General features: G+C 46.3%; 1 protein-coding gene across 2 annotated transcripts in view; it reads left to right on the forward strand.

The window, feature by feature from the left end:
- Nucleotides 1-14364, forward strand: part of mocos (molybdenum cofactor sulfurase) — a 489344-nt gene that overhangs the window by 422201 nt on the left and 52779 nt on the right. For both annotated transcript variants that reach the window (XM_085988161.1, XM_085988162.1), the window contains one exon: nt 11313-11424. In XM_085988161.1, coding sequence (XP_085844287.1) covers nt 11313-11424 — 112 coding nt within the window. The remainder of the gene's footprint in view (nt 1-11312; nt 11425-14364) is intronic.

Here is a 14364-nt window from a genome sequence, read left to right on the forward strand (position 1 = left end):
CCCCCCAGAAACACCACCCAATCAATCTTACCCAATTCCCGTCTCATACCCTCGTAATTCCCTTTATTTAAGTTCTGGACCTTAGTCTCTGATTCAATTTCCTCACTCTCCATCTCGACTGAGAGCTCGATCATATTATGATCGCTCTGACCCAAGGGGCCTCGTACAAGAAGATTGCTGATAAGTCCCTTCTCATTGCACAATACCCAGTCTAAAATGGCCTGATCTCGAGTCGGCTCCTCGACATATTGGTCCAGATAACCGTCCCGAAAACATTCCAGGAATTCCTCCTCCTCAGAATTTTTACTAGTTTGGGTAGTCCAATCAATATGTAAATTAAAGTCACCCATGATGACAGCTGTGCTCTTATCGCACGCTTCTCTAATTTCCCTTTTTATGCCTTCCCTCACCTCCATATTACTATTTGGAGGCCTATATATCACACCCACTAACGTTTTCCTCCCCTTGCTATTTCTCATTTCTACCCATACAGATCCCGTTTCATCCGAGTTAATATCCTTCCTTTCCATTGCATTAATCCCCTCCTTTACCAGCAATGCTACCCCACCTCCCCTACCTTTTTGCCGATCCTTCCTAAATATTGTATATCCCTGGATGTTAAGTTCCCAGCCTTGCCCACCCTGCAGCCACGTTTCTGTAATCCCAATCAAATCATACTTGTTTACCTCTATTTCCACAACTAATTCATCCACCTTGTTCCTAATGCTTCTAGCATTAAGATACAAAGCCTTCAGGCTTGCTTTTTTCACACTCTCATTATGAATTAGTTTGGCCCTTTGTGTTTCTCTCCTTTGCTTATTGCTTCTCACCTTTCTACCATCTATTTCTGACTTCATATGACTTCCCTCTTTTCCACTACGTAGGTTCCCATCCCCCTGCCAAATTAGTTTAAATCCTCCCGAACCGCCCTAGAAAATATTACCCCGAGGACATCGGCTCCCTCACAGTTCAGGTAATCAAGGGGCTATAGGGAGGGAGGAACTTAAAACTTAAAACAATCACTATCACTAGAGAAAATGTACTAGGCAAACTAATGGGACTAAAGGCTGACAAGTGCCCTGGACCTGATGACCTGCATCCTAAGGTTTTAAAAGAAGTGGCTGAAGAGATAGTGGCCCAGATATTCCGATCGCAGGCCTCCCACGGACGGAGGACTCCGATCTGGAAAAATCTGCGCCCTTACCTGAGGGCTCCCAGGATGCGCACAATTCCGATGCTGGGCCTCTCCAGACTGCAGGTACGCAGGGCCCATGTATCCCAGAGGCGCAGTTAGTTCGCAGCATCCCTGGAATCACGTGGGCCATGGGGAGCCAATCACAGAAGGGAATGTCGCTTCATACATTTGACAGGAAGACCTGTCAAATATATGAATGATGAAGATCACCCCCAAAACATAGTATAACTTTAAATAAAAAATCACATTTTTAAAATGACTTGAAATTACAATAAATTAACTATTTTAAACAAAAATTTAAATTTTTGAAAAATATAATCAAAGTTTTTTACAGGGCTAAAATAAACTTACCTTTTTTAAAAGTATTTTTAAATGATAAATCAGTGAAAACTTTTTTTTATTTTTTTAAACTTTTTTTCAACTCTTATCCTGGTAAAAGCAGGCCTTACGCCTGCTTTTACCAGGCGCAAGAATTGTAAGGGTTTTCTGCGGGCGCAGGGTCTCCAAAAAGCAGAACTATCCGCCCGCAGAGGCCCTGCTCCCGGGCAGCCGGAGGATCTGTCAAGTGCTTTACATAAGAACATAAGAAATAGGAGCAGGAGTAGGCCAATCGGCCCCTCGAGCCTGCTCCACCATTCAATAAGATCATGGCTGATCTGATCCTAACCTCAAATCTTCTATCACTCTGCATCCACCCGAACCCATGTGATCTCCCGGGAGAGGCGAAAAACCAGATAAAGACCCAATGGCCAATTTGGGAGAAAAAAATCTGGGAAATTCCTCTCCGACCCATCTAGGCAATCGAAATTCTTCCAGGAGATCACTCTGTCCCTATATTTTCTACAGTACTTACCTTCTGTAAAGGCGAACTCCACCCCAGCCAGGAACAGGAATAAAACCATCTCCTGAAATCTAACACAGAATTAGAACACAGTAGGAGCAGAACCAGGCTACACGGCCCCTGGGCCCACTCCACTACCCACAGGGCCATGACCATTCCGAACCTAGACTCATGTCCAATTTCCTGCCCGCTCCCCGTAACCCTTAATTCCCTTTACTTCTAGGAAACTATCTATTTCTGTTTTAAATTTATTTAATGATGTAGCTTCCACAGCTTTCTGGGGCAGCAAATTCCACAAACCTACCACCCTCTGAGTGAAGAAGTTTCTCCTCATCTCAGTTTTGAAAGAGCAGCCCCTTATTTTAAGATTATGCCCCCTAGTTCTAGTTTCACCCATCATTGGGAACATCCTCACCGCATCCACCCGATCAAGCCCCTTCACAATCTTATATGTTTCAATAAGATCGCCTCTCATTCTTCTGAACTCCGATGAGTAGAGTCCCAATCTACTCAACCTCTCCTCATATGACCACCCCCTCATCCCCGGGATTAACCGAGTGAACCTTCTTTGTACTGACTCGAGAGCAAGTATGTCTTTTCTTAAGCATGGACACCAAAACTGTATGCAGTATTCCAGGTGCGGTCTCACCAATACCTTGTACAACTGCAGCAATACCTCCCTGTTTTTATATTCCATCCCCCTAGCAATAAAAGCCAACATTCCATTGGCCTTCTTGATCACTTGCTGCACCTGCATACTAACTTTTTGAGTTTCGTGCACCAGGACCCCCAGATCCCTTTGTACTACAGTACTTTCCAGTTTCTTGCCATTAAGATAATAACTTGCTCTATGATTTTTCCTGCCAAAGTGCATAACCTCACACTTTCCAGTATTGTATTCCATCTGCCAAATCTCTGCCCACTTACTTAGCCTGTCTATGTCCCTTTGCAGGTTTTTTATGTCCTCCTCACTCACTACTTTCCGTCCCATCTTTGTATCATCTGCAAACTTTGATATGTTACACTCGGTCCCCTCCTCCAAATCGTTAATATAGATTGTAAAGAGTTGGGGACCCAGCACTGACCCCTGCGGAACACCACTAGTTACTGGTTGCCAATCTGAGAACGAACCATTTATCCCAACTCTCTGCTTTCTGTTAGAGAGCCAATCCTCCACCCACGCCAGAATATTACCCCCAATCCCGTGATTTTTTATCTTGAGCAATAATCTTTTGTGTGGCACCTTGTCAAATGCCTTTTGGAAGTCTAAATACACTACGTCCACTGGTTCCCCTTTATCCACCCTGTATGTTACTTCCTCAAAAAACTCAAGCAAATTTGTCAAACATGACTTCCCCTTCATGAAACCATGCTGAGTTTGTCCTATTAAATTATGTTTATCCAAATGTCCCGTTACTGTCTCCTTAATAATGGACTCTAACATTTTACCAACCACAGATGTTAGGCTAACAGGTCTATAGTTTCCAGCCTTCTGCCTACTACCCTTTTTAAATAAGGGTGTTACATTAGCAGTTTTCCAATCTGCCGTGACCTTTGCTGAGTCCAGTGAGTTTTGGAAAATTATTACCAATGCAGCCACAATCCCTACCACTACTTCCCTCAAGACCCTAGGATGCAAGCCATCAGGTCCAGGGGATTTATCCGCCTTGAGTCCCATTATTTTACCAAGTACCACTTCCTTAGTGATTTTAATCGTATTTAGTTCCTTGCCCCCTAGAGCCCCCTGTTTGTCCAGTGTTGGGATATTCTTAGTGTCCTCTACTGTAAAGACTGATACAAAATAATTGTTCAGTGTTTTTGCCATCTCCATGTTTCCCACCATTAATTTCCCGGTCTCATCCTCTAAGGGAGCAACATTTACTTTAGCCACCCTTTTTCTTTTTATAAAGCTATAGAAACTTTTGCTGTCTGTTATTATATTTTTTGCTAATTTACTTTCATAACCTATCTTCCCTTTCTTAATCAATCTTTTAGTTATTTTTTGCTGTCTTTTAAAGACTTCCCAATCTTCCATCCTCCCACTAGATTTGGCTACCTTATATGCCCTTGTTTTTAGTCGGATACTATCCTTAATTACTTTACTTAGCCACGGATGGCTATCTTTTCTTTTACACCCTTTTTTCCTCAGTGGAATATATATTTTTTGGAAGTTGTAAAATAACTCCTTAAATGTACACCACTGATCATGTACCGTCTTACCCTTTAATCTATTTTGACAGATGGGAAATGCCGGTTTCCAGCACATGCGCAGTGCATACCCACCCGTAGGGATCAGAATATCCAGCCCAGCGTTGTAATCTACCAAAATTCCCTGGATTCTGGAGAGGTCCCAGTGGATTGGGAAACCGCAATTGTAACGCCCCTATTCAAGAAAGGAGGGAGACAGAAAGCAGGAAACTATAGGCCAGTTAGCCTAACATCTGTCATTGGGAAAATGCTGGAATCCATTATTAAGGAAGTAATAGCAGGACATTTAGAAAATCATAATACAATCAAGCAGAGTCAACATGGTTTTATGAAAGGGAAATTGTGTTTGACAAGTTTACTAGAGTTCTTTGAGGATGTAACGAGCAGGGTGGATAAAGGGGAACCAGTAGATGTAATGTATTTGGATTTCCAGAAGGCATTCTTTAAGGTGCCACATAAAGGTTACTGCACGAGATAAGAGCTCACGGCGTTAGGGGTAATATATTAGACTGGATAGAGGATTGGCTAACTGACAGAAAACAGAGAGTCGGAATAAATGGGTCATTTTCAGGTTGGCAAACTAACTAGTGGGGTGCCACGGGGATCAGTGCTGGGGCCTCAACTATTTACAATCTGTATTAATGACTTGGACGAAGGGACTGAGTGTACTGTTGCCAAATTTGCTGACGATACAAAGATAGGTGGGAAAGCAAGTTGTGAGGAGTACACAAAGGGCTGGATTTTGCTCCGGGGGCGGGTTGGGGTCGTGTTCCCCACATTTCGTGTTTCCCACACGAATCCTGAACGATGTGGGAAATTGATGCAATTTTGATTTTATAGCCCAATTGATTCCCCACGTGTGGGAACCCCTAGCCGGAGAGCTTTTCAGGTGGGAAGCTCGCCTCCGATGACATCATCACTGCTGCTTCATTTAAGGGCTTCCACAAGCCTTGCTCACTTCAGCAGACTGCCAAGCTTCTGGCCCTGGCAGCTGCTGCTACCATCATCAATCATGGCGACACATCGGAGTAAGGCCTCCCCCAGATTTGACGAGGCAGCCCTCCAGGCATTGGTGGAGGGAGCGACAGAGAGCAGGGAGGTGCTCTTCCCCTCCTCGGGGAGGAAGAAGCCACCCCAGCAAAACAAGGCTGTGTGGCTGAGGGTGGCAGAGCAGGTGAACGCCAGCTCGAATACCAGCAGAACATGGATCCAGTGTCGGAAACGCTTCCATGACCTTCTGCGCACTGGAAAAGTGAGTATGATGTTCCCATCACTCTTAATCTGATCCCCATTGCCTTTCCTCACCAGCTCTCAGCTTTACCAATCTCTTCCTCCACATCCCACTTGACACTGACATCCATGCACCCTTTCCCACTCCCTTTCTCTCTATGGTCACATTCACCTAACTAATGGACTATGCAGCCCTCACACTCCCTGTCACTGTCATGCTATGAAAACAACTTACATCACATAGGGAGGGCCCTTGGTCTTGCCATCTCACTCCATCTTTCTCTCCTTCTAAGCATCTATGCCATCGATTCTCTACACTCACTCCTTCATTCTCGCTCAAACTCCACTTGTCTCCCCCATTGCAGGAAAAGAGAGCTCACAACCGAAAAGAGCGAGCCAGGACAGGGGGAGGGGCAGCCTCCTTAGCCCAGCTGACCCCATGGGAGGAGGCGATCCTGAAGATCGTCGGCATCCAGGACGACACACAAGTGGGGGACGGAGAGACCGATGCAGCAGAGCAAGCTGGTGACAGAAGAGTTTTCCAACTCTCTCAATTGCATTGCATGACTCGCTGATAATGACTTGGAAGCTCTAGCAGATGGACCTCTGATCATCTGCAATAAGCACTGTGCAGGTAACCCTGGCCTCTCATCTCTGACACTTTCCTTTACTCCCCCACAGGACCATCGCAAGCTCCCGTCTCCAGGACGCAGGAGGAGGTTCAGCCTCAGCATCCAGACTCCTCAGAGGAAGCTGCAACCTCTGAGGGCGCAGCGTCAGCAGAAGGCAACGCACCCAGCACCAGCGCAGACACTCACACCTCGGTGGGACCTTCGGGACATAGAGTAGTGTTGTCAGCTGGTGTATCACAGCTCACAAGTGAGCCTCTAGCAGATGGTGGAGACAGGGACAGCAGTGGAGAGACCTAGTCGGAGGGCGCAGCACTCCCAGCTCGGCTCAGCTGCATGTCGACCCTCTGCCTCTGGGTCCATCCACAGTATCAGCGGTGATGGCACTCCAGGAAAATATGCAGGAGTCTCTGGCAGGTTTTGTCTCCAGGGTTGCTGCGAGTGTGGAGCGAATGGAGGAGTCCGTCGCTAACATGAGCAGAGCCTTTGTGGAGTCATTGGCGCATCAACGCATTACCACGGAAAGGATGGCAACCTCTGTGGAAAGGCTGGCTACGGCCATGGAGGAGATAAGTCGCGCGAGTGTTGAAAACATGGTGAGTGTTCAGACTAGACTGACATCTCTGGAGGAGCGATGGGCAGCTATTGAACAGAGAAACCAGACCTTCATGGCAGTCCCTCTGAGAAGGACTGCCAGTCCCGACACGGGTCCCCATGGCTCCCCTGATGTGCAGCAAGGTGCTCTCTCGCCACTTGCAAGCGCTGAGGGGGACCTGACCCATGAGAGGGATGATGGTGGCAGAGAACAGGGAGGTGGGGGCTCCTCTCCAAGCGCTCAAACTTCCATGCCACTGACAAGTCCTCGGTCAGAGCCCCACCTGAGTCAGCACCCAAGTGAGATCGGCGTCTCAACCCCTGCACAGCCGCAGGAGCAGCAGACTGTTGCGCAGCCCTTACAGGCTCGCAACCCCAGAGGACGCCCGCCAAAGGTGTCCAGACAGGAGCAGCAAGGAAGTGAGCAAGGGGCCTCCACATCTACTGATGCCACTGGGGAACCACTACGTAGGAGCACGCGTAAGAGAAAGAAACTGCACAAATAGTCACAAGGGTAGTCACTTGGGTGGAATTTAATGTGCTATGGTTGAAAGCCATCAGAATAATGTTAATAAATCATCTGTTGGCTACTGCTGTAGTTGTGGCGTGTGTCATTTTGCGAATGGGACTTTCACTTTGAGGTCAGTATGGTGGTCACATCGCTAGAAGTCAGCTGGTTCCTGGCTATTGTCAGTGCTCAGGTAAAAGGATGCGAGGCAATAGTCCCTCATGGGCGAGGCTCAGCAAATCTGCCCAATATGAGCGCGTTCCTTGCATGCCGGCCACCAATGTTCTCGCGCACTGCTGCCGCTGGTTGATGAGCCTCTGCAAGATGTTCATCTTCGCTCTCCTCCTCCCCCTCCTCCTCCTCCTCATCTGAGGAGGATATGTCAGGAGCCACTTGGTCATCGGCCATCTGCAAGCCACGACGCTGTGCCATGTTGTGAAGCACACAGCAAACCACAACGATTCTGGAGACCCTGGCTGCTGAGTATTGCAGGGCTCCACCTGATCTATCCAGGCATCTAAAGCGCATCTTCAGCAGACCAATGGTCTGCTCGATCATGGCTCTGGTGGAAAGGTGGCTGGAGTTGTAGTTCTCCTCAGCTGCGTTGGATGGGCTCCTCAGCGGTGTCAATAGCCACGTCCTCAAGGGATAGCCCTTGTCTCCACGTAGCCATCCGTTAAGTTGGTGTGGCGGACTGAATAGCGGAGGCACAGTAGACTGGCGCAGTATGAAGGAGTCATGGCAACTGCCAGGGTACTTGGCACAAACATGCAAAATTTCCTTCTTGTGGTCACACACCAGCTGAACGTTGAGGGAGTGGAAGCCCTTGCGGTTGACAAAAATACCAGGATTGCGATGGGGAGCCTTAAGGGCCACATGTGTGCAATCAACGATGCCCTGCACCCTTGGAAAGCCTGCAAAATTAGCAAATCCAACCGCTCTTGCCATGACACTTGCTCGATCCTTGGTGAAATGGATGTGATTGTGCGCGATGGCAAAGAGGGCATCGGTTACCCGCTTGATGCAGGTGTGTGCGGCCGCCTGGGAGATGCCGCTGATGTCTGCTGCTGATCCCTGGAATGAGCCTGAGGCAAAAAAGTTGAGTGCGATGGTGACTTTGACGGCCACTGATAAGGGGTGTCCAGCTGCTCCTCTGGGCTCCAGGTCTTGCTGCAGCATTGCGCAGATGTCAGCCACTATCTCTCGCGAAAGTCGGAGCCGCCTTTGGCACTGCTGCTCAGACATGTTGAGGTAGCTGACCCTGCGTCTGTAGACCTTGTTTGGGGGGTATCTCCTGCGCCGACGGCCTTCCATGCGCTGGCCCCTTCTGGCCTGTGCATCCTCAGGTGGGGCAGCAGCAGCTTGGCGCAACTGTTGTTGCTGCTGCTGTTGGGCGGCCTCATGTAATATCCAGAAGGGCAGGACAAAAATGGCTCCCATGCTTCTGGTAGATGCCTCAGTTGAGGAAGCGCTCAGTGAAGGTGGCGAGAGGGGTTTCCCAGGAGGTCACACTGGAGATGGTTGTCAGGCTGCAAACTTCCAGAGCTGTGGGTATGCCTTCTGAAAGATCCCCCAGACCTGAGAGAGCAAAGTTATGCCACCTGCAATTAAAGCCTGTTCAAATCTGCCATTTAATGGTTGAGCTGCAGCTGCTACTCCGCAAGCCAGTTGTGCTCCCGCCAGGTTTCAGATGTGTGTTTCCCACCAGACGTGTTTCACGTGGGAAAACGAGTAAACTTGCAAGTGGTTAGGAAAATGGGATTACAGAGCCAATTGAGGGCTTGTTAAGGGCCTTAAGGGCCTATCCCGCCTCCTGGAGGCGGGACGGAGTCGGGACCAGCAGACACGAATTTAGGAAAATTGCATGGAGGCGGGTTTGGGCCCGCACGCCAGTTTTGCGATTTTTATCCCCCACACGCCTCCAATCCCGCCTCCCCGGCCCTAGCAAAATCCAGCCCAAAGAGTCTGCAAAGGGATATAGATAGATTAAGTGAGTGAGCAAAAATTTTGCAGATGGAGTATAATGTGGGAAAGTGTGAGGTTATCCACTTTGGTAGGAAGAATAAAAAAACAAAATATTATTTAAATGGAGAGAGACTACAGAATGCTGTGGTACAGAGGGATCTGGGTGTCCTCATATATGAAACACAAAAAGTTAGCATGCAGGTACAGCAAGTAATTAGGAAGGCAAATGGAATATTGGCCTTTATTGCAAGGGGGATGGAGTATAAAAGTAGGGAAGTCTTGCTACAACTATACAGGGTGTTGGTGAGACCACACCTGGAGTACTGCGTACAGTTTTGGTCTCCTTATTTAAGGAAGGATATACTTGCATTGGAGAAAGTTCAGAGAAGGTTCACCAGGTTGATTCCTGAGTTGAAGGGGTTGTCTTATGAGGAAAGGTTGAGCAGGTTGGGCTTACACTCAGTGGAGTATAGAAGAATGAGAGGTGATCTTATTGAAACATATAAGATTCTGAGGGGGCTTGACAGGGCAGATGCAGGAAGGATGTTTCCCCTCGTGGGGGAATCTAGAACTAGTGGGTATAGTTTCAGAATAAGGGGTCGCCCATTTAAAACGGAGATGAGGAGGAAATTCTTCTCTCAGAGGATCGTGAATCTTTGGAATTCTCTACCCCAGAGAGCTGTGTAGGCTGAGTCATTGAATATATTCAAGGTGGAATGACTTGGATAGAGAACTGGTTGGCAGACAGAAAGCAAAGAGTTGGAATAAACTGGTCTTTTTCCGAGTGGCAGGCAGTGACTAGTGGGGTACCGCAGGGATCGGTGCTAGGACCCCAGCTATTCACAATATATATTAATGATCTAGACGAGGGAACTAGATGTAATATCTCCATGTTTGCAGATGACACAAAGCTGGGTGGGTGTGTGTGCTGTGGGGAGGATGCCGAGAAACTCCAGTATGATTTGGACAGGTTGGGTGATTGGGCAGATGCATGGCAGATGCATGGCAGATGCAGTATAATGTGGATAAATGCGAGGTTATCCACTTTGGTGGCAAAAACAGGAAGGCAGATTATTATCTGAACGGCAATAGATTGGGAGAAGGAGAAGTGCAACGAGACCTGGGTGTCCTTGTGCACCAGTCGCTGAGGGTAAGCATACAGGTGCAGCAGGCGGTTAAGACGGCAACTGGTATGTTGGCCTTCATAGCGAGAGGATTCGAGTACAGGAGCAAGGATGTCTGCTGCAGTTGTACAGGGCCTTGGTGAGACCACACCTTGAGTATTGGTCACCTTATCTGAGGAAGGATGTTCTTGCCATGGAGAGAGTGCAACGAACATTCACCAGACTGATACCTGGGATGGCAGGAATGACGTATAAGGAGAGATTGGGTCGATTGGGCTTATATTCACTGGAGTTTAGAAGAATGAGAGGGGATCTCATTGAAACTTATAAAATTCTAACAGGACTAGACAGACTAGATGCAGGAAGGATGTTCCTGATGGCGGGGGAGTCCAGAACCATGAATCACAGTCTAAAGATAAGGGATAAGCCATTTAGGACAGAGATGAGGAGGACTTTCTTCACCCAGAGAGTGGTGAACTTGTGGAATTCTCTACCACAAAAGACAGTTGAGACCAATTTATTAAATATATTCAAGAAGGAGTTAGATATATTTCTTAAGACTAAAGGGATCAAGTGATATGGGGAGAAAGCAGGGACAGGGTACTGAATTTGGATGATCAGCCGAATGGTCTACTCCTGTTCCTATCTTCTATGTTTCTATGTACTCCCTATTCTTCTTCGAATGGTGCCATGGGATATTTATTGTCCACTGGAACATGCAGAACAGGACCACAATTTACCAATGAAGCAAAAGCAAAATACTGATGATAGGTCATCGACCTGAAACGCTAACTTTGTTGAGAGAAAAGAAGAAAAAAGTTCTAGTTAAATGTTTCAGATTTTAAAGCAAACAAGAACAAACATATTTTGAAAAACTGCTCTTGCATTCTAATAATTATATATTTTCAAAGCTGAAATGGAATATCCAATTAATTTGTCCTAACATAACTTTACACAGATTAAAATGCTGCCCGTAGTATTTTCCACATGTACAATAATGATGTCTTTAAATTTTCAGTTCAAGGCCAAGCTTTGACCCAGTCATCTTCCCTCTCATTGGTGAATGAAGCTCAGTATCTTCTCATAAACACGGCGAGCATTCTACACCTCAAGGAGCAGATATCACAAAGGTAGGATGTGTCCAGAAAGGACACTGATGTATTTTATAACTCTACTCATGGGTAATAAAGAAAAAAATATAAAATGATGCCAAGTAGATGGTAGTTGTGCTATTCTAAAGCTAATAATGTAAAATATTTGGAACAATTTCAGTCAAGTTCTCTTAATGATAAAAAAAAAATAGATTGGGGCAATAGCATTAATTTTTTAGCATAGACATTTCACTCCATGTGACATTAAGAAGCAGATGAGTACACTGAATACAGCAAAGGCTATTAGCCCTGACATCATCCCATCTGCAGTGCCCAAGACCCAAACACCAGAGCTAGCCACCCCTCAGTCAAGCTACTCCAGTACAGCTATGACACTGGCATCCACCAAACAATGTGGAAAATTGCCCTACTGTGTCCCATCCCCAAAGAGGAGGGCAAATCTAACCTGGCTAATTATCACCCTATCAAAGTGATGGAAGAAGTCATAAGTGCTATGCAGTAACAAGTACTCACCTGCTCACTGATGCTGAGCTTGGGTTCTTCCAAAACCACTCAACTCCAGACCTCATCACAGCCTTGATTCAGACATGAGCATGAGCTGAAGGCCAGAGGGCAGGTGACAGTAGCCGCCTTTGACATCAAGGCGGAATTCGACCCCATATGGCGCCGAGGAGCCCAAGTAAAACTGAAGTCAAAGGGGGTCAAAGGGAACCATCTTCTAGTGGCTGGAGTCATATGTGACACAAAGGAAGATGGTTGTGGTTGTGGAAGGCCAATCATCACAGCCCCAGGACATTGCTGCAGGAGTTCCTCAGCTACTTCAGCAATGACTTTCCTTTCATCATACAATCAAGAATGGGACTTTTCACTAATAATTCTACATTCAGCTACATTCACAACTCGTCCGATAATAAAGTAGTCCATTGCAGTCTAGAGCAGGACCTGGGCAATATCCAGGCTTTGGTGTACAAGTGTCCTCTGGTTACTGACCCTCCTGCCACTGGAAGCAGTTTCTCCTTGTTTATCCTATCAAAACGGTTCATGATTTTGAACAGCTCTATCAAATCTCCTCTTAACCTTTTCTGCTCTAAGGAGAACAATCCCAGTTTCTCCAGCATCTCCATATAACTGAAGTCTTTCATCCCATTCTAGTAATTCTCTTCTGCACCCACTCTAAGGCCTTGACATCCTTCCTAAACAGTGTTACCCAGAATTGAACACAATACTCCAACTGAGGCCTAACCAGTGTTTTCTAAAGGATGAGCATAACTTCCTTGCTTTTCTACTCTTATGTCTCTATTGATAAAGCCAAGGATCCCATATGCTTTTTTAACAGCTTTCTCCACTTGTCCTGCCACCTTCAAAGATTTGTGTACATACACCCCAGGTCCCTTTGTTTCTGCTACCCCTTTAATATCCTCATTCTTCCACCCAAAATGTATCACTTCACACTTATCTGTGTTAAATGTCATCTGCTATTTGTCTGCCCATTTCACCAGTTTGTCTATATTGTCCTGAAGTCTGTCGCTATCCTCCTCATTGTTTACTACATTTCTGAGTTTCGTGTCATCTGCAAATTTTGAAATTTTGCTCTGAACACCCAACACCAGGTCATTAATACATATCAAAAAGAGCAGTAATCCTAATACCAACCCTTGGGAAACACCACTGTAAACTTCCCTCCAGTCTGAAAAACAACTGTTCACTACTACTCTGTTTTCTATGCATTGGCCAATTTTGTAGCCATGCTGCCACTGTCCTTTTAATCCCATGGTCTTTACTTTTGCTAACATGTCTATTACATAGTACTTTAATCAAATGCCTTTTGAAAGTCCATATACATAACATCAACCCTCTCCATCTATTCATCAAAGAACTCAATCCTGGAAAGGAAGGGAGAAAATCCAGTTGTCGTGGTCCATGCTGGAACGAACGACTTAGGTAGGAACAGGCAGGAGGTCCTGCTGAGGGAGTATCAGGAGTTAGGAGCTAAAATAAAAAGCAGGACCTCGAAGGTAATAATCTCTGGATTATTGCCCAAACTACATGCAAATTGGCATAGAAACAGTCAGATCAGGATAATTAACACATGGCTAAATGGCTGGTGTGGGCAAGAGGGGTTCCTTTTCATGGGTCACTGGCACCAGTACTGGGACAGGAAGGAGCTGTACCAATGGGACGGGCTCCACCTGAACCGGGATGGGACCAGTGTCCTTGCGGAAAGGGTAAATAGGGAGGTGGCAAAGGCTTTAAACTAATAAGATGGTGGGGTGGGGCGGGGGGAGGGATCTACAAGAAATAAAACCAGCATAAATATAAATTATACAGGAAAGGAGAGCATAGGAAAGACTAAGGGAGGACATAGATGGCCAGGGAATAAATAGAGTTATAGAACAGGAGTGTAAAAAGATGGTTAAAAATAAAGCGAGAGGAACTGCTATTAAAAATGAGTTGTAATCTGCCTGTACAGCAAAGCACACAGTGTCTGTAATAAAACAGGGGAACTGGAGGCAATAATACATTGCGAGGAACCAGCTATAGCAGGGATTACTGAGACATGGCTACAGAAAAATCAGGACTGGGAATTAAACATTGCAGGGTATAACACATTTAGAAAAGATATAGAGGGAAAAAGTGAAGGTGGAGTAGCTGTACTTATTAGAGATAGCATAATGGCAGTAGAAAAAAGTGCCGCAGCTATCAGTAACACAGAAATAGATCCATGTTTTTTTAAATTCATTTCTAGGATGTGGGTGTCACTGGCAAGGCCAGCATTTATTGCCCATCCCTAATTGCCCTTGAGAAGGTGGTGGTGAGCCGCCGCCTTCAACTTCTGCAGTCCATGGGGTAAAGGTACTCCCACAGTGCTGTTAGAGAGGGAGTTCCAGGATTTTGACCCAGCGATGATGAAGGGTGTCCTCAGTGTGAAGACAGGACTTCGTCTCCACAAGGACTGTG

The sequence above is a fragment of the Somniosus microcephalus genome, chromosome 5 (assembly GCF_052327205.1).
Source record: "Somniosus microcephalus isolate GS21.2 chromosome 5, FLI_Smic_1.0, whole genome shotgun sequence".
Classification (NCBI taxonomy): Eukaryota; Metazoa; Chordata; class Chondrichthyes; order Squaliformes; family Somniosidae; genus Somniosus; species Somniosus microcephalus.